Consider the following 27,601-nt stretch of genomic DNA (forward strand, 5'->3'; position numbering starts at 1 on the left):
ACAAACCCAGCTATTGGGTTGTTTTGACCCAGCTATTGGGTTGTTTTGAACCCAACCGCTGGGTCAAAACAACCCTATAGCTGGGTTTGTCCCTTTTTAACCCAGTGCTGGGTTATATTTAACCCAGCATTTTTTAGAGTGTACAATTTAAATTTTACATTTATTTTCAGCATCATTATTCCAATCTTCAGTGTCACATGATCCTTCAAAAATAATTCTAATATGCTGATTTGGTGCTCAAGAAATATTTGTTGTTATTATCAATAATGAAAACATTTTGTGGAAACTGACATTTTTTCCACATTCTTAGAAAGTTCAAAAGAACATTTATTTGAAAGATAATTTTTAAATAACTAATAAATGTCTTAACTGTCATGTTTGATCAGTTTAACCTTTGCTGAATAAGAGTATTGATTTCTTAAAAAAAAAAAAAATAAATCTTACAGACCCCACACTACTGAATAGTAATTTTCAGAACATTTCTAAATCACAGAATCAAAAACCTTCCTCAGAAAACCTTTGGGCTCTTTATTAAAAAACACAATCCTTTATAACAGCAAAGACTGTGGGGTTTGTCACAGTCAAGTTAACCCACTCGTGAGGTAACACTTCTCTCTGCATTCTGTGGTTTGTTTTCCACCAGGGACCAGCAAAAGATGTGGTAATTAATGGAGCAGTCGAGCTAAAGGTTATTAGATTGCTCCGAGTCTGGGTGGGAAATGTGAGACGGAGAGCGCAGAGGAAGGAGGGAGTAATTAACCAGGAGAGATTCTCCTTAAGAGGTACTTCAGACATTATAAAGATGCAGGATGAAAACCTCTGCATAGCGATGCATTGATTAAAGGGCATGATCTACAGTTCAGCTGCATGTATTATCATTTTATCTTTCGATTGCAAGTAAAGGGAGCTCAGACGTTGGTTATGAAAAGATCTCTGAGGCTCTAAAACATTAGGCACTTACAACTAAATAAATATGATAAACATATGTTGTGCCCCTGATTTCAACCTTGTTTTCATGTTTATTTATTTATTCAGTCATTTTATACATTTGATTATTGTTAGAAATGTAAACAAATATATAGTTCTATTTTTTAAGAAAACTTAAAAATCATTATTAAAATGTATACATAGTATATATATACATATAAACACATTTATAATGTAACCTTGTAAACTCACATGTTTGAAGTTACGGAACGGCACAAACTGTACGATGTCACGCAACACTGGTTCCCCTTTAGGCGAACGAAGGATTCCGTCATCACCGTCCAGCATCTCCATGTCAGTGAAATCGGCGCTTCCAACTCCCACGATGATGACAGACATGGGCAGGTGAGAGGCATGGACGATCGCCTCTCTAGTGTCCGCCATATCTGTGATCACACCGTCCGTTAGGATGAGCAGGATGAAGTATTGCTGCATCGAAGCAAGAAAAGAACAACTTTAGAACAAGAGAAACTTTAGAGATGACGAGAGATGGAATAGAAACGGGCTCACCATGGCCTCTTTGGTGTGCATTTCCTCAGAGGCAAAGTTGGCCACTTTCTGGATGATCGGGGCAATGTTTGTGGGACCGTACAACTGGATCTTAGGAAGGCAATTCTGGTAGGCCTCTACCACACCCTGTATACCTGCAAAGTTTGAAAAGCTGTGTGAGCTACAGACTACTCACTAATAAAATTCCAGGGTTATTTTCTTAAACTAAAACTAAAATAATAATAATAATAATAATAATAATAGAAAAAAGAAAATAAACTTATTTCATTATTTGAAATAAAACAAAATAAAAATAAAACTTATAAACTTAATTTCATTTCAGATAGTTGCCAAGGCAACATTTCTCATTTTCATTTAAAGTACTAACACAACTAAAACTAAATAAACTATTGTAAACTAAAAATGTAAATAAAAAATAATTACTTGAAATAAAATATATATTAACTGAAATAAAAAAAATAAAAAAAACTTATTTAATTTTAGAGTTATTTATTTTAAGTTTCATTTAAGTTTATTTAAAGTTTCATTACTTGAAATAAAATAAACATTGACTGGAAAAAAATAAAATACATATATAAAATAATTTTATTTCAGACAGTCGCCAAGGCAAAATTTCTCATTTTTATTTAGTTTAAATTGAAGTACTAAAGTAACTAAAAATCATTAAAAAACTTAACTGAAAAAAATATATAAAACAAACAAACTTTATTTCAGATGCCAAAACAACATTTCTCATTTTCATTTTAGGTTGAAGTACCAAAATAACTAAAACTACCTAAACTAAAATTTAAAAATAAATTATAATAAAAAAACTACATAGACAATAAAAAAAAGACACAAAAAATTACTAAAATTAAACAAAAACATTCAAAATGTTAACAAAGACTAAATATCCTAGTATATCAATACTAAAATAATACTAAAATAATTTTATCTCTTATATTTGATCATTAATTGTATTTATTTTTTCTTTTTTAATGCTTAAAGACTCTTCATGGGGTGTAAACTGACGTGCAATACATTTAAAGGACTGGAATGAGTGTCAGTGAAGACTCAATCTCTGCAATGAAGCAGTAATGCTGTTTACTGATTCGCTGAGCATGAATCTTAAGGTCAGCCTGTCTCTCCTCACCACGTCTCCAACGGTTTCATTTAATTAATACCTGTGAGCTTGAACATGCACAAACGGGCTCAAAGGTGAAAGCATGCCATGCTGTGTGGCAGCAGAATTAAGATGAGAAGCCTTTCAAAGCGGAGGTCAATAGATGTAATCGCTTCTGTGGCTTCCCCGCAAAGAGGAATCAAAGAGACGCGCTGGTCCCTAATAGACTCTTCAACTCTGACACACATACTGCACTGTCTCTTTAAAGGATAAGTCATGATGATGACATTAAAAGGCTTGAATTAACCTACTGCTGACGTCCTTTCATCATAACACCTTCCAAACCTTCATGCATCGACAGTCACATTTGGCCAATTCACACTGCTGCTGTGAGAATGTCTCACCATATGACGTGCGTGTGCCCTTGTGTCTGCCTGTGATGTTAGCACTATGAACGAAAATCCATCACCTTCCGCAAATAGAAAGCTGTAAATGTTGTTAGATGTGATATCACATTGGGAGTTCCACCTAGGATTCATTGACTGTCACTGACATGTGAACCGTCCCACAACCCCTCAAAGAAAACCACACACACTCACATTGCAAAGTGTCAGTAATCAGCTAAATGAGCTCTTTGCCTTTTCACCCCAATTCTAATTACAGTCTAGAGTAATTGCATTGGCCAACAAAATTCTCCTCAAGGCACTAGATTATAAGTTTCTGATGTGTTACAGCCAAGGAGGTCTATCTGGAGAAAAAGATCTGTTACAATACTCATCTCAAAGGCTGTTCCTTGGCTAGCATGTGACTCCCCAGAAGTCTTCAACATGCTTGCTCATGGGAATTCTTGTGGCCTTGGACATCAGAAATGTCATATTTATCAAGCGACCAAGTGGGAAACTCAGAATTTTAGATGATACCTGAGTTGAAAGGGTGAAACATTGCAGAAAGCTGAGCTTATAGACAACAAATGTAAAGAAAATTATGTTTGCTTTACGTAAGATATATATTTTTTGTTGGATACCATGGAAATATAAGTGATAGAAATGGAATTAAATACACTAGCATTTAAATGTTTAGTGTTTAAAAGTTTAATTTCAATTTGAATAAATATTGAATAAAATCTTTATTTCAATAAGGATGCATTCAATTGACAAAAAAATAAAGTATAAACATTTATAATGTTATAGAACAAAATACATTATAAATATTTCTATATAAATAAACATTTCTATTTAAAATAAATGCTGTTCTCTGAACTTTTTTATTCATCAGATTCCTAAACAAAATGTATTACAGTTTCCACAAAATGAAAATTAATATTAAGCAGCACAACTGTTTTAACTGTCATAAAAATAAGAAATGTTTCTTGAGCAGCAAATCAGTATATTAGAAAGATTTCTGAAGGATCGTGTGCCACTAAGACTAGAATAATTTGTCATATAGGAATAAATAACATTTTAAAATATATTAAAACAGAAAGCATTATTTTAAATTGTAAATGTATTTTACAATATTGTTTTTGCTGTATTTTGTATCAAATAAATGACGCCTTGATAAGCATGAGACTTTTTTCAAAACCATTAAAAATTGTACTGACCCCGAACTGTAAAACTGGGGGCAGTCGTGGCCTAATGGTTAGAGAGTTGGACTTGTAACCCAAAGGTTGCGGGTTTGAGTCTCAGGTCCGGCAGGAATTGTAGGTGGGGGGACTCGGGGAGTGAATAAGCAGCGCTCTCTCCACCTTCAATACCACAACTGAAGTGAGACCCTTGAGCAAGGCACCGAACACCCAATTGCTCACTGAGCGCCGCAGCAATATGGCTACCCACTGCTCCGGGCGTGTGTGTGCGTTCACTACTGTGTGTGTGCACTTGGATGGGTTAAATGCAGAGCAAAAATTCAGAGTATGGGTCACTTCACTTTCACTTAAATGCTTTTAAATGCTAGTGGAGATGCATATATCATTTATACAGTAATAAAAATCAGAGCCGATCCTCCCTATACGCAAAATACGCAAGCTGCATAGGGCCCCGAAACACCCCCTTTGCTTTGCCCCCTTGCTCTCAAAGATGATTTAATTTTAGTTTCGTTTTTGAATTTGGCCAGCGGTTATGAAAACATGAATGATCATTTCTTTTAATGCGGTGCGCTGTCACCCTTTCTACGTAAAAATCAGTCAAATCATGTAATGTGAATGTTGTACATTGCTCAAGACTAAAAAAACGAGTTGAAAGCATACCGAGCCGTGGAAGAGACAGTTTCTCAAGTGCTTTCAACGAGCGCGATTCGAGACGGAGTGAAACACGAACAAATGTGTTTCATTCATTCGTTCATAACCACTCATACCCCACTCCACTGCCTTCTACTTCTGAAAAGCCATAACGGGCAAAGTTTGGTATGGCATCAGAATGGTTAAGTCATGACCTCTTCCAGCAGGGTAGTACTAACCTCTTGATTGTGGCAAGATGTTTACACCCCACTGCTCAAAGGTTTACAGGTGAGTAAAACTTTCAGAAGAAATTATTTTGGAAGAGTGAGAAGACTACAAATTGGCCTCTTTCATGGAAAGCAAACAACCGTGCTCTCAAAACGCCTCGCCACGGCTTGTCTACAATAGGTTGTCAATATTTGGAAAGTAAAAATGACTTATAATTGCACACCAATGTCGTTCACACCATTCAAGCATACTGTGTGTCTCATCCAGGTTCATCGGAACTGCAAAACTGTCATGCTGGATTTTCCAGACAATACCAGGGCAAAAAGGTGCGCTCTCTGCTCGGGGTAGATTGGCTGGCATGTGTCCTGGTGGGGCTGTGAGCCATTTGCTATTCCTGGAAGAGACAGGCCTGGCTGCTTGATCAAAAGCTGAGTGGTCTGTGCCCATTCTGGGCGCCACCCCGGTGTGTCTGCGCTGATAGAGGTGGAACAGAAATAGCAAGGGAAATCAAGTGACACCAATACACTGGAGCGATGATCAATTTATCCTGCTCATGGCTGAAGACAGGGATGATGGGAAAGCTAAGCACTAAACACAAACTGAGAGCAAACTAAATACAAAATCCAATCATTTGCAACTTCTGACTTGACTTCCAAGCCAACGCCATCCCAAAGAGAGTTGGCTTACATTTGAATGCATAGATGGCTTGGCAGAGGCTTGCTCACAACAACAGAATTATCATTTATATTACTTTACTTTCCCATCAGTTTCTGTATTTCAAGCATTCATTGTTCTTATATTTGAATCTTTACTCTCTGATAGCAGCCACCCTTTTAGACGACACGAGTTTCAAACTTTAAACCAAGAGATTACGGTCTTGCTTTTGCAGCACAGGGTGGTTAAATAAAAAAGCAGAGTGCTAACAAATTTCAATAAAATATGTAAACATGTATCCTACAAAATTAAACAACGTCCTAAAACTCTGTACAAGAAGTTCTGATCTAATGCAAGGCACCACTATCATTTCACCAAGCCTTAAAACATCTTGTTTTTGTGCTGATGTGTCATTTTGTGCTAACGTGTCATTTTTACCTGCTGTCATGGCCCAGAAAGACTAATTACTGGGGAGGGGGAGGGTGTGACAACAACGTCATCCACGCTTCCCTCCTTCAGACATTCCCCTCAGGCTGTATATTTTATAGCAGCATTAAACATTAATGTATCCACCTTTGTCAATAGCGTAGCTCTGTAATTCAGTTATGCATATATTGATCTCCTTTGTGTGGGGGGACTGTTTGACTTTGCCAATGATATGTTGAGGCTTTAAGTAGTTCAGTCCCAGTGGGCAAAGGTCGAATAGGGAAGTTAATGAATCTGCATTGAGGAGATCATTTAAGCTATATGGTCTGGAATAGATCAAATATTTGGATGAATGCACCATCATACCTGCACATTCTGGGTTGTCCTCGTTGAAGTTTACTGCAAAGTCATGTGAAACCTGGGGGAAAAGAAAGAAAAAAAGAAACACAACCTTCTTAGGCTATTTGTGGCATGAATAATATACTCTGAGTATAATTCATGCCATATATTATGCAATTGTTAGTTCTTTGAATTTGATTGGCTGAGCAGCTTTTCAAGAGTTCTGATATATAGCCCAACAGCAGGGACTCTTCGCTAGCTACTTTCCATCCAAAGTTGCGAATTTAACTTATGCGCAATTTTGGAATAAAACATTTGCGAATAAAGCACAGTTTCCATCCGAGTCAGGAGAACAAAATCATCACTTTCTGATAAACTAGCACTAAATATCACTAATAAAAGTAGGAGAAGCAAGTTATCCCATTCAGTTGTGCAAAGCCACATGACTTTTTTGATGTGCATGGAAGAATTTATTTAGCAAATCCATTTCCATTATTCGCATTAACTCTTTTTCAGTCAAAAACCACCTCAAGTGAGCGTAAAAACTTTTTGGGGAATTAAGATAATTTTTTTTTTTTTTTAATTTCACTTTTCCATCACTCGTTTCTGATACTGCAAAATGCGCATAAAAACAGGGTGAAGGAAACATAGCTACTGGTCAGGATTTTTTCAGTGACATTTCTGCAGGTGTAAATCACAATCACAAATCACATTTTTTTTTAATCACTCAAACAATTCAAAAACACCATTTCATTCAGGAGCTAAACACATGACAGTCACTGAATTATTCACTTAACTGATTTGTTCAAAATGATGAGTCATTCGGGTGTGAATCACCATGTGATGGGAAGTCCAAATTAATTTCTGCAAAGTGATTATTTTGGACTGTTCCTTTCAGTGAACTAGTTCAAAAAACGGTTCACCAGTTCTTTTTACAACAGCACGTAATTCTGACGTCCCTACATCACTCAAACACATCATTAAAGCCATATGTAGACACATTTTTCGATTAATTAGGGGCCAAGCACCGAAGGTGCAATGGCACCTATTGTATCCGTTGGCGTTCTTCTTCCGCTCTGGAAGTCTATGGCAGCCCATAGAACCGCTTGCGGGAAAGTTTTGAAATTTGGCACACTCATAGAGCACAGTCTCAACATTAACCACAGCAAATTTGGAGTCTCTAACTAAAACTCTCTAGCGCCACCACTTGTCCAAACTTTCACTCATGTTTATGCTAATAACTTTTGAACTGTAAGGCACAAAAGGAAAATTCTATGTAGTTCTATATAGGAAAATTCTAACTTACTTTTTCGAACTCGTCCTAGACGGTTCGTCCGATTTTCACCAAAATTGGCTCAGATCATCTTCAGACCATGCTGGCAAAACGTTATGGAATTCAAGTTGATTCGTGCAACCGTTCTTGAATAACGTGCGAACTAATTGGTGTGTGTTGAGGCTACATGCAGTGTTTCAGTGCAGTGCCACCTAGTGGTCAGGAGATAATAAAAAATGGCTATTTTTGCTTATAACTTTTGAAAGGTTTGGCCAAAAATCACAAAACTGATCTCTTTAGATTCAGTGGAGCATGCCGAGTCGAACCATATCCATTTCCCATGTCAGCCATTTTGGGCGTCGGCCATTTTGAATTTTGTCATAATATGCAATATTTTATGAATGCATTGATGTATCGTTATGAAACTCGGTATGCATCTTTGACACCATGCCCTGATGGTACTCAAAAAGTTTGTGGCCAAAAGTTATAATGAAATTTCTGAAAATGCTAATAACTTTTGCTTACATTAGCCTATTGTAATGAGACTGATATTGATAGATTCCTTGGATCATGCTGAGAACATCGATACCAATTTTGCCATAATTGGCTAAACTTCCTGTCCGCCATTTTGATTCATGTTGAAAATCTACTTTTTCGAACTCCTTCTAGACCGTTAGTCCGATTTTCACCAAATTTGACTCGGATCATCTTCATACCAAGCTGGCATAAAGTTATGGATTTCGTGTCGATATACAAAGCGGTTTTCATTTAACACATCAACCAATTTGCTGGAAAGATGCCAAACTGCATCTGAGGCTGTATCTCTGCAAAGCTTTGACATATTTACACCAAACTTTGTATGTGACATTACCTCACACTGACCAGGCAACATCATTTTGGTAACAGCACCACCTATTTGTCAAGAGTAATAAACCATTCATTAACCATTAATTATGACATTTCCAAAAATGATAATAACTTTGCCATTTTGATTTATGTTGAAAACCTACTTTTTCGAACTCCTCCTCAACCGTTTGTCCAATTTTCACCAAAATTGAGTCAAATCATCTTCAGACTGTGCTGACAAAAAGTTATGGATTTCGTAGACAAAACCGTTTTCGTACAGTGCCACAAATTTGAGGCATGATGCCAAAATGACTCTGAGGCTGTATCTCTGCAAAGCTTTGACATAATGACAACAAACTTTGTGTGTGTCAATGTCACCTCACACAGAACACACCGAAAGGATTTGATTACAGCGCCACCTGTTGGTCAAAAGTGATAAGCCATTTAATCATATTACTAGAGGTTGTATTTATGATTTTTCAGCCATTTCATTTACAATCATCCTAAAATTACTTTTATTATTCATTGTTGCATTTGGTCTGATGCTCCATGCCATGCTTAGCTCCTCATTTTGCCTCTGGAGTGCTTGGCCCCGTAATTGCTGCTTGCAGCTATACTTTATATTATGTTTATTGTCAGCAGTCTTACATTTATTCTCAATTGGTACTGTTGCTGTGATCGGTTTAGTGTAATGTTGACTCCAGAACTGTTGCAAGAATTGTTTGTACAAAATGATTAATTGCAAAAATCAATGATCAAAAACATATTATGGTTTAATGACCACATTACTCCCTTTTGAGTCAGAATATCGAGCACATTTGATCACTTCATTGATCGATTTGAGATGCAGTGTTTCAAACCATTCAGTCTGATTTAGTGAACTGGTTCAACCCATTCACCGAATAGAACCGATTCAAAAGAATGATTTATTCATTCGTTTGTACGGTGCGTTGCTCAAAGTGTTGATTCTGTGTTAACCTCATTCGGAACTTTTTTGGTTGGTGAAACCAAAAGTAGACAATAACTGGCAATATTGTCTAAAATTACTCAGCATCTTGTTCACTGAACTCTTGTTCAATCTCGCAGTCGTGCTGTCTTGATTATAATTAGTCAGCTGCTGCATTCTGTAGTCAAATATATTTATATACTGATTGCTACATTGTATAATTGTCCCATATCTCAGCTACCATTTTGCTGTCTCTATCACATAATAAATAAATCAAACTTAAATCAGTATTTATTTATTTGTTTGTTTGTTTGTTTGTTTATGTGAAGTGAGTAGTCTTGAAATAAGCAGGATAAAGTACATTCGGCTGGTCAATATTGCTGGTCAATACCCCCTCCAGGTTTATTCAAGACCCTTCGCTTCACGTTGTAAATAAACACATGATTTTCAATACAATTTGTTTGAATACTTTAAAGAGATTTTAAAAATAAGTCTGAAGTGAGGACTGTACATTCAGATATTTGATCCATCTAGTCAAAACTGTTGAAGCCTAAGATGAATACAAAATACTCTCAGCTCTACACAAAGGCACATTATCTGTCAAAGAGAAATTAACCTGCTGACATCAGTTCATACATTACTCCAGCGGTAGCCTAATTAGAAGCATCTTTCACTCTTCATCCCAATAATGAAAAAATCCCATTGCACCCCCATCGCTATAAATGATAAAAAAGTTACCTTGAAGTCTGGAGGTATCCGAGCACCAAAGCCAAACGCTGGGAACATTTTGTCACTGCATGGAAACGAAAGTGGACAGGAGATTAAAGCTGGCAGGAATTGAGGATCTTGGGGATTACTTACCAAATTTCCCATCATGCTTTCCTGTCTCAGTTGCCCATCATCACTGCTCATTTGTAATAGACACAGATTTGCATAATTGTTATTGTTAGTGCCTGCCAAATTAGCAAGCGCTGTGATTTCAGATTTCATCCCAACCAAATGTCCTGATGGATGTGCATTCATCTCGTTCTGGAGTGATGCCGGAGCTCGACATGGTGCTGGAAATGAGCTTTTGAATGACCTTTCAGAGAGCTGAAATAACAGCTCAGCTACAGTGGTAAAAATTGCTGGGATTTAGAATGTTATCCAAAAACTGCTTCAGGGTTTTTTAAATAATCACCAACTGTTAAAATGCAAAGGCCACAGGTCTAATAAAATTAGGTTTGAAAATAACAGGCTGTCTGTCAAAATGTAACTCCCACCTTGTTTTGCTGTCTTTAACGTATGTTTAATTAAAACAGGCCTAGTCTGTGGATGACATATTCTACTGTTTTTACAACAAAATGGAGTAGCTATGTAAATTGGGATCAAAATAAAACTTTTTTTTTCATAAATTCCAATTAACCACTCTCTATTTACTGTTTGAAGTGAAAAGCATTGTAAATTAAGTTTTCAGTGTTGTGTCTTGGTTACATAACTACCTGTTTTTACCGTTTCAAGTTCAGGACATCACATTTCTTCATATTATCTGTGTGCCTACAGCAGCAAGTCAGTCACTGACTTACCAGAAGGTGTTTTCTCCTAAAGAAACTAGTCTCAAACTGGCTTCCAAGGCACCATAACATCATGTATAAAAAAAAATGTGTGACCTGCATATTGCTCTCTGTGCTCCAGGGCTTTCAGTTTTTCAAAAAAAAAAATCTGTCACTGTGGGTAAAACACACACTATCACATGATATATATATATTTTTTCTTGTAAAAAATGTTCTTTGGTCAGAATACATGGCTACTTTTAAATGGCCATCAATGGTGAATGATGCATCCACATCTAAAAGGTTTTGGGACCATGCTAACCAGCCAAACCTTGACCCCTTGTTTCCTTCACATTTTTTATCTTTTAGACTGCCTACATATTACATAAATAATAAAACCCCAATGTTGGGACTCTACTTTACTCACTATACTGTCAAAATACTCTGAGAAAGAGAACTGACTCGCATGTGTGTGAACCCAAACAACTGGTGTATGAAAGAAAGTCGAGGACCTTGAGAGCTGAAGTTGGGATTTGATTGGCTGTTCAGCCAGCTCACCTGTCATAGTCTTGGCAAATCTCCCCCACTGCGACTAAAGCTTTCAGATACTCATTAGGCTGGTAGGGGTGGATGTAGTGTAACGAACAACTGTTTCTAGGATCCCCATTAGAGGCTGTGAAGTCAATCGCTACCTGAAAAGACAAGCAGCAATCAAAGTAGTGCTTTCACGCTAATTACTCAAAATGTATACACCATGTGGAGAATCGCTACAGAGCGCTGTCTCCTAACGGCATTGACAGAGAGTAAACAGATTGTATAGAGCTGTAAAATGCATGAGTTTATGTAGGCGTGGGACTATGTATGTACGTAGATAAAATATACCTGGCTTGTATAGTTATGACAAACATATTAACACAATATTCCCATTATATACCAAAAGTCATGCACCAAAAATCAATAGTATGGACACACTTCACTGACTTTGTTTCTCATGATCATAAAACCCATGTCATCTTAAGTAGTGGTTCTCAAACCCTTTTTAGGAGGACCACTAATAAAATAAAATAAAAACTGGACTATGTAACACTACAAATCAGGGGAAAATACCTATAGCTTATACCCAATGTCTTGAAATAGTCTCTATTACCAACTACATTTGATCAAAAGTTAATGTTGACACAATCATATAATTCAATGGTTTAGACAATTAATTCAATGTTTGTGCTTTCTGTATATATATATACGTGACCCTGTCTGTGAAATCCAGGCTAAAGTCTCAAAATCTAATTATGAGATAACAAGCATCAAAATTTGATTTCAACCATTAATTTCACTATGATTTCAATCTTTGACATGGCCTTACTCAGTCAATATTAAAGATATAAAGGTTATATTTTCACAGAATGTTCTACATCTTTATGAAGGATGATTTTATGTAGAAAACAGTAAATCACAAAAAAAATGACTTTAGCTGGGTTTTCACAGGTACGGTCATATATATATATACCGTGTGTGTGTGTGTGTGTGTGTGTGTGTGTGTGTTTATCAATTTACTCATTAATAACCCATATGGATTTTATATACAGTGCATGTACCAACATTTAACGGATCACATCCCTGAAAGTAAGATCCCTCTCCTTTATCAACACCATTTTCTGTTTAAGCAGGAAAGGTTGGTAAAAACTGCAGGTCTACCAGTTTGCTTTCTAGAGAAATATCAACACTTATTAAAACTGCATGTTATATCAATTCATAAAACAAATATGAGATCAGTTTAACTGAAACTAATTCTAAAAACATTTCAGGAGACTGTACATGAGAACAATTCAGAAAGAACATATTGTGACAGATAATAAAAGTAATGAAACATTACGGTGCACACAAAAGTGTCATGCGAAAATAACAGCGCTGTTAGCAGGCGAGACAATTATTAATTTATAAATTATGCAAAAAAAAAATTTTTAGAATGACACTGTTTTTCCTGTTCCCATTAGTATGTACATGGTAATGAATAATAAATCATGAGTGCTCTGACTAATAATAACATAATTCATTAAACAAAACTGGCGGCTATGCTAATGCCAGAGAAAGCAAATAATAATGGATGATTTGTTTTATAAATATAAACACAGATAAATGAACACCATCAACTAAGAAAGAATGAGTTGTATCTGTCTGGACTTACTGTAAACTGTATTTGGCAACCACCCATGATGTAGTCCAGGAAGGAATGCATCTTAATGATCTGTGGATACAAAAGGACAGGTTATCGTGAATTCAAGCACTTTCACGTTGCTATCTTCTTCTCATCACTTCTAATTTATGTAAACTATGATCAAATTCATTGGCCATTTGCAGAGCTAGAATCTCACATTTTAGCCGGATGGAATGACTTCTAGCTGTGTGAAGTTCCCACCTCCATCTACTGTAACCATAAACGCCTCTGCTGACAGCATGACACTGACACTTTTTGAAATACAGGGCCTACGGGGAGGAGACAAGGTCCTCTAGAGAGCATAATTTCATGATGAAAAAATGTTACCTTGCACTGATTCAGAATGACAATCCCAGAGTTCTTGTAATTCTTCTTCTTGACTTTATATTTAGGGTTTATGCATTCCCACTGGACCTGTCATTGTTTCAAACATATACAAATAAAAAATTAAAACAAACCATTAGCTTTCCATCATTACTGGTTGGAGTGGGCGATCAAGACATCCTGGACAATATAATAGCTTCATTAGAACGTGTGAGATGGTGCATAATAGCTTTCCATTGGAGCAGAGAAGGCCAAAAACAAGTGCTCCAGTCGACAATAGACTCAGAAAACAACAATTTCAGTCATAATAATGAGGAATGATGTCGAGCCTGGAAGCGATGTTCTAAAATAATTAGCAGACTCTGGTACTGCCGCCTGCGGTATAGAGATACCAGCCCAAAGCGTTCGGGACTTCACAAGAGAACGAGGTGTCATCCAGCTGTAGCTGTGCATTTTAGCAGAGTTACAATTAACTGACAGCTTAAAAGACAATGACTTATTGTTTTCAAAATCAGAAAGAGATGCTGGCTAATTTAGTCTTTAGCAGTAATGGTTAATCACTGGATCCATTTTTAGAGCAAGCTGCGCATTGTAGACTATTTAATGGGGATTGAATACTCTTTAACACTTACACAGAACAACATCCTCATTATCGATTATTAAGGAGGACGTGGTCATTTTGTGTGAATTTTCCAGCATAAAAATGCAATTATCCAGTTTGCTTCTAGTTTGTAAACAGCATAGTGGTCCTGAAATGCAATAAAGCGCAAACTCCAAATTACAGAAGTGCAGAATGACTTAATGGACACAGCAGGTGCTGGGTTATGAATTCTGATGTGATCCTTTTTGTGTGTTTGCCTGATGTTTAAAGTGCACAGCTACACAGATATTTCAAAATAGCATTTAAAAAACTTTCCATCAATTGTGTCATTAAATTAAATCATTCTAATTATGCAATTATTCCACTTATAATTCCATTAGAGCACATTGTTCTTTTGCAGTCAGTAATTTTGAGTTCAGTTATGTTTTTTGGTATGTGTACATCAGGTCCTTCTTAAATGGATTTGGTTTCAAAGAATCAACTAATCAAATAATCGATAACTCAAACAATCACTGAATCAATCCGAATCTATCTGTCTGTCTAGCTATCTATCTATACATCTATCTATCTTTTTAGATGATGAGAATATGAGAGAAAAATCCAGCCGTTCAGTTCAGGGATACTGGAGAAGATTCTCTACAGAATCTGTTAAAGTACAGAAGAAACTAAACTGACAGTGACCCACATGAAGATCTCCTCATATAACCTCATTCCTCTTTCATCTTTCACTTTTGCTGATTACTCTTTGAACCGAACTAGTTCCTACTCATCAGTAGCTTAACCTGCTCTGAATATCTCACAGAGCTGTTTCAAATAAAGTCAATTGGATTTTAAAATCTGCTTGGCTTGTAGATGGTGTTCTCTGTGTGTTGGATGTGAAAGTACTAAAATAAATTGATACATTTTTTATAACAAGTTTAAAGCTGTTACCTGTTTTCCATCCATCGCTAATCGCATCTCTTTGAACGTAGCTTGAAACTCCCCTATGAAATCGTGCTTTCCGTTCGAGTCCCAGTCCCACACTGTACACTGGATGTTAAGGGAAGAACACAACAGGCTGAAATTTAATATTAATAAGGCATCTAAAGCAAATATCACTAAAGCCTATGTGTTGGTCCAGTGGTATGCATGATTGAACTCTTGCGTCTTTCAATTTTTTCATCTCATTTCAATTGAGTTCTTCTCTCCTCATACTCCCCATCCCCTTCGAATACATTTGTTTCCTCCACAGACATCTAGTTTGGATACCATTTTTTCAGCATTCCTCTGGAGCAGAAATCAAAGATATTCTGCTGGATGTGCACACCATCTACTCTTGTTGAACTCATTCTGGCTGCCTACATACGGTCCACAGAGAACGCTGATCACCACAAATGTCTGGAACCCAAACACACAGCATAAAGAACTGGAGCAGATTTATCATTACTGTGCCCCATGCATTCATACATTAGCAGAGTTACAATTAACTGACAGCTTAAAAGACAATGACTTATTGTTTTCAAAATCAGAAAGAGATGCTGGCTAATTTAGTCTTTAGCAGTAATGGTTAATCACTGGATCCATTTTTAGAGCAAGCTGCGCATTGTAGACTATTTAATGGGGATTGAATACTCTTTAACACTTACACAGAACAACATCCTCATTATCGATTATTAAGGAGGACGTGGTCATTTTGTGTGAATTTTCCAGCATAAAAATGCAATTATCCAGTTTGCTTCTAGTTTGTAAACAGCATAGTGGTCCTGAAATGCAATAAAGCGCAAACTCCAAATTACAGAAGTGCAGAATGACTTAATGGACACAGCAGGTGCTGGGTTATGAATTCTGATGTGATCCTTTTTGTGTGTTTGCCTGATGTTTAAAGTGCACAGCTACACAGATATTTCAAAATAGCATTTAAAAAACTTTCCATCAATTGTGTCATTAAATTAAATCATTCTAATTATGCAATTATTCCACTTATAATTCCATTAGAGCACATTGTTCTTTTGCAGTCAGTAATTTTGAGTTCAGTTATGTTTTTTGGTATGTGTACATCAGGTCCTTCTTAAATGGATTTGGTTTCAAAGAATCAACTAATCAAATAATCGATAACTCAAACAATCACTGAATCAATCCGAATCTATCTGTCTGTCTAGCTATCTATCTATACATCTATCTATCTTTTTAGATGATGAGAATATGAGAGAAAAATCCAGCCGTTCAGTTCAGGGATACTGGAGAAGATTCTCTACAGAATCTGTTAAAGTACAGAAGAAACTAAACTGACAGTGACCCACATGAAGATCTCCTCATATAACCTCATTCCTCTTTCATCTTTCACTTTTGCTGATTACTCTTTGAACCGAACTAGTTCCTACTCATCAGTAGCTTAACCTGCTCTGAATATCTCACAGAGCTGTTTCAAATAAAGTCAATTGGATTTTAAAATCTGCTTGGCTTGTAGATGGTGTTCTCTGTGTGTTGGATGTGAAAGTACTAAAATAAATTGATACATTTTTTATAACAAGTTTAAAGCTGTTACCTGTTTTCCATCCATCGCTAATCGCATCTCTTTGAACGTAGCTTGAAACTCCCCTATGAAATCGTGCTTTCCGTTCGAGTCCCAGTCCCACACTGTACACTGGATGTTAAGGGAAGAACACAACAGGCTGAAATTTAATATTAATAAGGCATCTAAAGCAAATATCACTAAAGCCTATGTGTTGGTCCAGTGGTATGCATGATTGAACTCTTGCGTCTTTCAATTTTTTCATCTCATTTCAATTGAGTTCTTCTCTCCTCATACTCCCCATCCCCTTCGAATACATTTGTTTCCTCCACAGACATCTAGTTTGGATACCATTTTTTCAGCATTCCTCTGGAGCAGAAATCAAAGATATTCTGCTGGATGTGCACACCATCTACTCTTGTTGAACTCATTCTGGCTGCCTACATACGGTCCACAGAGAACGCTGATCACCACAAATGTCTGGAACCCAAACACACAGCATAAAGAACTGGAGCAGATTTATCATTACTGTGCCCCATGCATTCATACATTAAACATAAAGTGACATTACAAATTAATTAAAGTTTAATGGTTTTCTGCAATATTCAGGACAACAGGGGGTTGACTTATATAATGCTGCTATAAAAGATGAGACCAGGCCATAGTGTGGGTGCTTTTTATTCACACAGTACTTAGCCTTAGCAATTCTGTTACCACATTTTCATACTTTTATGATGCAAGACGGAAATGAGTTGGACAAGCACAATTTAATGCTGATGTGTGTAATTTTCTTGTATACCAGCATATGCCAACTATAACTAAGCCATTTGTAGCCATTTAATCAGCCTGAAACAGCGAGATTGGCTCAAGTAATTCCATTAGATGGGGGCAGGACTATCTGTCCAACCAATAGAAGACAAAGTGTTAAAAGACATTCAGAGGGAAACCTATTTAGAAAAAAATAGCTTCAGTTTTAAAAGCTTTAAAAGAAAAAAATTCTAATTCATCGAACATTTCTAATTCATCAACAACAACAAAAAACTCAGTAATTTGTGAAACATCTGGGGGGAAAATGTCAAATTAAGCAGCAAGGTAAGAAAGGATACTAAGGCCCAATCCCAATTCTACCCCTTAGCCCTTCCCCTTTCCCCTACCCCTCCGTTTCGCGCGTACACGTGAAGGGGTGTCTAGATTCTCTTTTGGTTGGAGGGGTAGGGGTAGGGGAAGGGCCAGATAGCCCTACAAACTAAGATTTTTCGGGACCACACTTCAAAAGAAGGGGTATGAATTATCTCAGCGTAAACCGGCTTCAGCGGCAACATGGCTGCCCGAGCGAACAAAAAGACACATAAATGTAAGCATTTTTGGCATTAATAAAGATTTTAACGAAAAGTAATAATTTGTTTTATGTTACTTTCAATCGTGAGTTCATATTTACGGTCATGTTACTCAAAGAAATGTTTGCAAGAAATCACTAAAATTTGCTAACGTCATATCATTACAGACTGCACGATAGTGCCACAACATATTTTCATGTCTGATCAGGGCGATAACCACCATAGACATTGAGGGGGGCTAGTCCCCCCAATAATTATAAATCGCTAAACCCTTTTCTCAAATATTGCCAGCTGGAGAGCGAGAGAGAGAGATTAAATTTGTCTGTGCGTTTCTCTTTTTATAGTGAGTTTACTTCAAAAACAGCGATTTTATCCTCTTGTTTCTGGAAAATATAATGTAGCGATTCAGTATTTAAACTGTTATTAATAAAAGTCGTGGGGCAGCGTTGACAAGTTTCTTTTCTCCTGAATGTGTGAGCTGCGCGATCTCCGATATGTGTGTGTGTGTGTCAGTAAGCAGCGCATTAATATAGAACAATAATTAAAGGCTCTAATGCTCACCAGTATAGGTGTGTGTATTGTAGGAGCTAGACGACGTATGATGACATGTGACAGCATAGTAGTGGTGTCCCAATTCTTAGGGGAAGGGGAAGGGGTATAAAATAGAATTGGGATTGGGCCTAACTAAAGAGCGGTAAAACCATTCATAATAATTCATCTTTCTAGTTTGAAATAATTGCAAAATTTGCTGAACCAAGAAATGGTATCTTTGGATGCAGACAAAGCTTTTCTAGTCAATCTAATATGCTGATGCTGATTTTTATTATCAATGATGAAAACAGTTGTGCTTTAAAAAAAATCTGGTAACACTTTACTTAAAGCCTTTATGTATAATGCATCATAAAACTAGTTTTAATGCATTAATTATGCCTTGTAATGCACTTTATAATGCATTGTACACTCTCACATATCATTGTAACCACAGTTGATACATTATAACACTTATCAATTAATTGTTACACTATGCATTTTAAATTTGGTTTGAATTATTTATGACAAGATATAATGTATTACAACACACATAAATAATTATAATGCATTATAGCCTTTAATAACAGTTAAAAAAATTAAAGTGTTACTAAAAATCTTACTGACTGAATTTTTGAATGGTAGTATATACAGTATATATGTTAGCTTTTTAAGAAAATGACAAATGAAGGAAAAACATTCAGCTGACCACAAGAGGCAATATACAAGCAATATACTGTTATATATGTGACCCTGGACCACAAAACCAGTCTTAAGTCACTGGGGTATATTTGTAGCAATAGCCAAAAAAATTATTAACATCAAAATGATTGGTTTTTCTTTTATGCCAAAAAGCATTAGGATATTAAGTAAAGATCATGTTCCATGAATATATTTTGTAAATTTCCTACTGTAAATATATTAAAACCTAATTTTTGGATTAGTAATATGCATTGCTAAGAACTTCATTTGGACAACTTTAAAGGCGATTTTCTCAATATTTTGATTTTTTTGCACCCTCAGATTCCAGATTTTCAAATAGTCGTATCTCGGCCAAATATTATCCTATCCTAACAAACCATACATCAATGGAAAGCTTATTTATTCAGCTTTCAGATAATGTATATATCTCAATTTCGAACAATTGACCCTTATGTGTCTTGTTCCTCTCTGAGTTTCTTGCTTAGATTTTATGTTCAGGTATACTGGTTCTGGTCAGGTGTACCACACTAAGAACCAAACAATTGATGCACCAACAGCAATGTTAAGCATCCTACAGAAAGGCAGATAGCTTAACGTTCATGAGAGAGTCTGTCTGAAAGTGTCTAGTTCATCATTTGAACTCTGTTTGATAGAGAAAGTCAGTGTACACAACAAGAAAAATTAAATCATCACACTTAATATTTCATTAGGCCACAACAAATACGCTTCAGTGGAGTCATAATAAGGCCTGTCGAATATCGGCAGGATCCAATCAATCAGTCATTATGAGTTAACAACACCCTTAAGTGTTCAGCAGAGGTTCTAAAAGGAAGACACTTTTCCCACACGGATTGCCTTTGCTCTGAGTGGTGTGACAGCAGCAGGTCTGGGAATGGGGTGAGCTCCAGCTGTGAGCTGAGCCTAGTCCGTGAGTGTTTCTGCAGATGGCATGAAGGATGGCTGCTACTAAATGAGGCTGAGCCATTTGCTTTAATAAGGTCTGAGTTCTGTTCAGTCATGAGTGGGCAGAAGAGAAGCCACATGCAGCCGTATGCTGATGCACTACAAGCAGGAAGAGAGGCACACAGGTGCCCTTAAGAGATGGGCCCAAAGCATCTTATTGTTAAATGGATAGTTCATGGAGTACACAGACTCCATCACTCCACTGTAACACTGAGCTTTAATGCTATTTTTTTTAAATATGCATTAAATTGACCAAAAGTGACAGTAAAGATTTTTTAAATTATTTTTAAATAAATGCTGTTCTTTTGAACTTCCATCACACAATCTTAAAAAAATGTTTCATGGTTTCCACAAAAATATTAAGAAGCACAACTGTTTTCAACTCTCATGACAAATGTTTCTTGAATGATAGAATTACAGACAGTTCTTAAAATTATTTCTGAAGGTTTATAAATAAATTTTAAAAAATCTTAACTTTTGAACAGTAGTATATGTCTATATCTCAAAATCTAGTATCCCTGTAAATCCCTGCTGCCCAAAATTAGTTGCCCATATTCAGCTTTCAGATAATGTATATATCTCAATTTCGAACAATTGACCCTTATGTGTCTTGTTCCTCTCTGAGTTTCTTGCTTAGATTTTATGTTCAGGTATACTGGTTCTGGTCAGGTGTACCACACTAAGAACCAAACAATTGATGCACCAACAGCAATGTTAAGCATCCTACAGAAAGGCAGATAGCTTAACGTTCATGAGAGAGTCTGTCTGAAAGTGTCTAGTTCATCATTTGAACTCTGTTTGATAGAGAAAGTCAGTGTACACAACAAGAAAAATTAAATCATCACACTTAATATTTCATTAGGCCACAACAAATACGCTTCAGTGGAGTCATAATAAGGCCTGTCGAATATCGGCAGGATCCAATCAATCAGTCATTATGAGTTAACAACACCCTTAAGTGTTCAGCAGAGGTTCTAAAAGGAAGACACTTTTCCCACACGGATTGCCTTTGCTCTGAGTGGTGTGACAGCAGCAGGTCTGGGAATGGGGTGAGCTCCAGCTGTGAGCTGAGCCTAGTCCGTGAGTGTTTCTGCAGATGGCATGAAGGATGGCTGCTACTAAATGAGGCTGAGCCATTTGCTTTAATAAGGTCTGAGTTCTGTTCAGTCATGAGTGGGCAGAAGAGAAGCCACATGCAGCCGTATGCTGATGCACTACAAGCAGGAAGAGAGGCACACAGGTGCCCTTAAGAGATGGGCCCAAAGCATCTTATTGTTAAATGGATAGTTCATGGAGTACACAGACTCCATCACTCCACTGTAACACTGAGCTTTAATGCTATTTTTTTTAAATATGCATTAAATTGACCAAAAGTGACAGTAAAGATTTTTTAAATTATTTTTAAATAAATGCTGTTCTTTTGAACTTCCATCACACAATCTTAAAAAAATGTTTCATGGTTTCCACAAAAATATTAAGAAGCACAACTGTTTTCAACTCTCATGACAAATGTTTCTTGAATGATAGAATTACAGACAGTTCTTAAAATTATTTCTGAAGGTTTATAAATAAATTTTAAAAAATCTTAACTTTTGAACAGTAGTATATGTCTATATCTCAAAATCTAGTATCCCTGTAAATCCCTGCTGCCCAAAATTAGTTGCCCACTGAAGCTAAACAGGGTTGAGCCTAGTCTGTACCTGGATGGGAGACCTCTTGGGAAAACTAGGTTGCTGTTTGTAGAGGTGTTAGTGAGGCCAGCAGGGGGAGCTTACCCTGTGGTCTGTGTGGGTCCTAATGCCCCAGTATAGTGATGGGGACAAAAGCACCGTCTTTCGGATGAGACGTTAAACCGAGGTCCGGACTCTGTCTCTGTGGTCATTAAAAATCCCATGGCACTACTTGTAAAGAGAAGGGGTGTAACCCCGGTGTCCTGGCCAAATTGTCGCCACTGGCCTTTGTCAATCATGGCCTCCTAATAATCCCCATACACTTGATTGGCTCTATGACTCTCTCTTCTCTCCACCTGTAGCTGGTGTGTGGTGAGCGCACTGGCGCCGTTGTACTGTGGCTGCTGTCGCATCATCCAGGTGGATGCTGCACACTGGTGGTGGTTGAGGAGAGACCCCCCAACATGATTGTAAAGCGCTTTGGGTGTACAGCAATACACAATAAAGCGCTATATAAATGCATCATTCATTCATTCATTCCCAATGAAATCAACCAGTCTTTAATGAATGACGAATGAATAAATGAAGCAAGAGAAGGCCAGAGAGGGGAAAGAGGGAGGTAAATTAGCAAATGCACAAGTAGAACACATGGGAATTCCTGGTGCATCCTTGCTGAAATACATGCTCACCAAGCCTTATAGTCCAGAGCCAGTGTAATCAGGCCATGTGACTAATCAGAACTCCTGCCAGATATCTGATCTCAACACACACGGTGTTCCAGCAACACTCATTGAATTTCAAAACAGTATGCAAATCAGCACAGCTCATTTTTCTGTGTATACTGTAAATACAACTTCACTAAGCTAGTTAAGCTCTGTCACTAACGCTACGTCCACACGAAGCCAGAGCTTCCCCTATCCGATCTTTTTTTTTCCCTCGTCTCAAGAAATATCTGCATCCACACGAAACCACAAAACCACCACAAAACTATGTAGTATGCATGCCAGACCAATATGTGGCGCTGTAATTCTGCCACAGAGATACACTAAAAATGGAGAAGAAGACTTGGACTATGCACATAAACCTTGCGCGAGGTATACAAACGAACATGGAACAATACATTTATTAATCTGTGTTAATGTTAGTTAATAAAAAGACAATCGTTCAGTGTTTGTTCATGTTTTTGTTGCTGTTCCGTAGCGGTGTCTGACTAGGGGCGAGACGTGGGCTGATGACGTTATCGTTTCAGAAAATATACGGATTCGCTGTCCACACAAAAACACAAGGGCGGCGTTTTCAGATTCAGATTTCAGATTTATCCATTCTGGGACCCGGTTTCAAAAAATATCGGTTTCACTCTCCCAAAAAGCTGGATCCATGTGGACGATACGCCTATACGATACAAAATGTATGCGTATACAGCTAAACGCGTCTCCGTGTGGACGGGGCCTAAGCTAGTCTTAAAAAGTTAGTCATCTAATTATTTTTCTTCAAGACTGGTCATAACATTTTAAAGTCAGTTACATAAAGGTAGATTGGTCTAATTTTAATCTAAAAAAGTAAGACTGTTTACCCCTAATTGGTTGAAATATTCTTAATATTTCAATGAAATAGTCTTAACATAGTGGCTGTTTATGCAACTGGTACCAGGTATACATCTAAGCCAGTAATACAAAAGTAGACTTATGCAACAGCATCTCACTAAAGAGTCAATATTTCACTAACTGCATAAAAATGTACTGGAAATCTGAACATTGAAATGTACATCTGCATTAATGCAATAATAAAACAACTTTGCCCAAAGTGCTGAAGTGCCTTTCAGTCAAATTTTAGTGGAATTATTGACGAGTAAAAAGCAGACCATTTTTACCCAAGAGCAACTACATCAAATTATGAACGCAATGCATGTTCTTCCAAGCAGCTTATAAGCTGCCGTCTGCCAGGAACATGAATTGCAAATGCTAATGTAAATATAAAACTAAATTAAAATGGATCCGTGTATTTTTTTGTTAGTGTAAGTCAAATACACATTAATCTCCAACAGCAAGTGACATATTTTACCTTCAGGATTCTTTCATGGTCTCCACTACAGAGTGAGTTAAGGGACGTCTTGAAGGTCTTCCATGCGGGGTTGAGGTTATTCATGACAGTCTATGTGCAGAGGGGGAGAGAGAGCGATTCAGTGTCGGTTAAGCACTATCACAGAGAGATCTTAGAGAGAAATGGTTTTCTTACCTCTGTTCTGTGCACTAGTTGCTGAGTGCTGTCATCGTTTTCCCTGTAGATCTCTAAGAATGGATCCGACTTGCTGAAAAAATCCTGAGGGAATAACAAACACAGAGATCAGTTGATAGCATCACAAAGTGATTCTGGAGAATCTGTACATTCCATAATATGCATGATGCATCTAATGTACAAATATGCATGATGCATTAAGCCCAGCAAGCATCACCACTACTTAGCAACCCACTATTTGTAACATCCGTTTACTCAATGCTTTCACAATACTATTATATATAAATATTACATACTCAGGCCGATCCATTTAAACTGCAGTTGCGGATCCTGTTATAAGCGATATAGGTAACCGGCTAGGATGAGCATTCTATAAGGCTGTTCTAAGACATATACACCATTCTTTCCTGGGATTGCAACTGCTCTAAATTCTACCCGCCTCTGTCATTGAAAATGAATTGTGTCCTTGCTGGTAACTTTTTTCCAAGCAGCTCCCTGTGCTTTCACCGTCGGCTGCCCCATCCCACCTCTGCTGCTACCTGTCTGCTCAGGGGACTCCTCACCTGATCAAAGCTTAATATGGTGGGGGATGGATGTTACATTACTAGCGCCATACAATATAGGCCAAGATGATCAAGCCACAAAAAGTACATGATAAATGCTATCAAATGCACCCTGTTACCTAGTTTATTTTAAATTCTTTTATTATTATTCAGAAACACAGAGACTCTTTTGGTCTAAATCTCTTCCTTTATTTGACCACCAAGGTGCTCCAAAAAAATTCATTCATTATTGTCACATGCCTCTCATCAATATTGATTGGTCAAAAGCAGCATACAGCTATACAATATTTGTAATAAATTATAGTTTTCCTTACATACAATATCATTAAAATCTATATCTATGTATACACTATTGCCAAAAGTATTGGGACACCCCCTTCTAATGAACAGGTTTGACTACTTTAGTAATTTCCATGAGTACAAATCTTAATGTTAAAGCATATAATGATATTCCAGGGAATTGTGTGCTTCTCATTTTATAGCAACAGTTTGGACAGGACCCTTTTCTATTCTAACATGACAATGCCTCTGAGTATAAGGCAAGGTTCAAAAGGAAATTGATTCAGTCAGTGTGGAAGAACTTGACTGGTCTGCAGAAAGCAAAGTCCTAATCCCAGCTGAACACCTCTGGTGTGACTTTAAATGCAGACCTTGAGCCAAAAACTCATCACCAAACACCAATGACTTGTATTGGTGACAATACAAAAGTATTGGGACACCCCCTTCTTTAGAACAGAAAAAGGCACTTCCAAAACTGTGGCAACAAAGATGGAAACATAATGAACATAATTCATGTATTTAAAAATTTTATTTCCATCTCTGTTTCAACAGTTTGGAAGTGTCTAAAATGACGTTGGTGTTTGGTGATGAGTTTTATAGTGTATATAGAGACAGAGTGTAGAGAGAGAGAGTATAAAGAGTATATAGAGTATACATAGAGTATAAAGCTTGGGATCAGTAAGATTTTAAAGAAGTCTCTTATACTTATCAAAGCTGCATCAATTTGATCAAAAATACAGAAAAAACAGTAAGATTGTGGAATATTATAACAATTTTAATGTTTCTCTATTTTAATATATTTTAAAATAAAATGTATTCATATGGTGGCAAAGCAGAATTTTCATCAGTTATTACTCCAGTCTTCAGAAATCATTATAATATGCTGGTTTATTATTATTGTTGTTACAATTTTGCTGCTTAATATTATTCAGAGGATGTGATACTTTTTTTCAACAGCATTTATTCAAAATAGAAATCTAACAATATCAGTCTATACTATCACTTTTTATCATATATTTTTAACATATCCTTAGTATTATTTTCTCAAAAAAATATATATATACAAATATATATATATATATATATATATATATATATCCTTTTTTAATCAATTTAACACCCTTAGCATATCCTTAGTATTAATGTTTTTCAAAAAAGAAAAAGAAAAAAACAGACAGACCCTAAACTTCTATATATATAAACACACACACATAAATGCTGGTATCTATTCTAAAAATATTCTAATGAAGTATTCTGAGTAAGTAACATACCATGAAATACTCAGGCAAATCAGTTTTAAAGAATTATAATGAAAGGACATATCAACGAACCCATAAATATTTCACTTCTTTAAACTATTCTCAGCACTTGAGAAGTAAGCCATCACATGAAATATGCATATACATGTCCCTTTATCACACTTGTAATACTGTAGATTGTATAAATTTTAAACTACAAAACTTATTATTATCTGCTGACAATAAGAAACTAGTATGCCTTTCTTGAAGTTTCCCACAGTTGCAGATTTTCCTCAGTTAATTATGCCTATAAAACACTTCTCAGAGGACAGCGGCAGGTATGCTGAATGATCAAAACTGCACTGAATTACCAGGAGCCATTTTCAGGAATTTCAGATCTTTCCGAACAACTTTAACACATAAAAAGAGCCACATGCACAGTAGAGTCACAACAGACCACTCACAGCTTAGCATTCAAAATGTCGTCTACACTCTTAAAAATAAAGGTGCTTCACGATGCCATAGAAGAACCTTTTTTTAGCATCAAAAACTCTTTTTTTGACTATTTTTTACCATCTCTCTGATCCCTAGAATTAAACAATCTGTTTTTTGTGGCTGTCCCTTTAAGAAATGAACATGTGAAATGAGCAACAGTTTTCTGTTCTCTTGCATTGGGACTTGGGTTTGCTGTCAAAATCTAATTATGTGCTACCATTCAAAATTTGGGGGTCAGTAAGATTTTTTAATGTTAAGAAGTCTCTAGTGCTCATCAAGGATGCATTTATGTGATCAAAAATAAAATAAAACAGAAATATTGTGAAATATTATAAAAATAACTTTTCTATTTTAATATAGTTTAACGTATTATTGTGAAGGCAAAGCTGAATTGCAAAGTAGCAGCTATGACCGTATTCAGTGTCACATGATCCTTCAGAAACATTTTTTTATTATTATCAATGTTAAAAACAGCTGTTTGACTTAATATTTTTGTGGAAATTATAATACATTTTTGATTAATAGAAAGTTCAAAAGAACAGCATTTATTTGAAATAGAATTATATAAATCTTTTACTGTCAATTTAATGCACTGTTGCTGAATAAAAGCATTAATTTCTTTAAAAAAAAAAAAAAAAACTTACTGACCCCAAACTTTTGAACAGTAGGAAAGGAATAGTTCACCCAAAAATTAACATTTTGTCATCATTTACTCCCCCTTGTGTTGTTCCAGACCTGTATCAGTTTCTTTCTTAAGTTGAACACAAAAGAAGATATTTTGAAGAATTTTGAAGAACCAAACAGTTATTGGTCCCCATTGACTTCCATAGTAGGGAAATAAATAATATGGAAGTCAATGGGGACCATCAACCGTTTGATTACCAGCATTCTTCAAAATATCTTCT

At 36.4% G+C, this 27,601-nt stretch overlaps 1 protein-coding gene across 1 annotated transcript in view; it reads right to left on the minus strand.

Annotated features, from left to right (window-relative positions):
• LOC107666882 (copine-4-like) overlaps nt 1-27,601 on the minus strand; it is a 54,848-nt gene that overhangs the window by 1,928 nt on the left and 25,319 nt on the right. The window contains exons 6-15 of the mRNA XM_016458392.1: nt 24,122-24,205; nt 23,948-24,037; nt 16,720-16,818; nt 13,598-13,684; nt 13,241-13,300; nt 11,614-11,747; nt 10,262-10,316; nt 6,486-6,537; nt 1,498-1,631; nt 1,180-1,416 (exon numbers count right to left, since the gene is read on the minus strand). Coding sequence (XP_016313878.1) covers nt 1,180-1,416; nt 1,498-1,631; nt 6,486-6,537; nt 10,262-10,316; nt 11,614-11,747; nt 13,241-13,300; nt 13,598-13,684; nt 16,720-16,818; nt 23,948-24,037; nt 24,122-24,205 — 1,032 coding nt within the window. The remainder of the gene's footprint in view (nt 1-1,179; nt 1,417-1,497; nt 1,632-6,485; nt 6,538-10,261; nt 10,317-11,613; nt 11,748-13,240; nt 13,301-13,597; nt 13,685-16,719; nt 16,819-23,947; nt 24,038-24,121; nt 24,206-27,601) is intronic.

The sequence above is a fragment of the Sinocyclocheilus anshuiensis genome, unplaced genomic scaffold (assembly GCF_001515605.1).
Source record: "Sinocyclocheilus anshuiensis isolate Anshui unplaced genomic scaffold, SAMN03320099.WGS_v1.1 scaffold267, whole genome shotgun sequence".
Lineage (NCBI taxonomy): Eukaryota > Metazoa > Chordata > Actinopteri > Cypriniformes > Cyprinidae > Sinocyclocheilus > Sinocyclocheilus anshuiensis.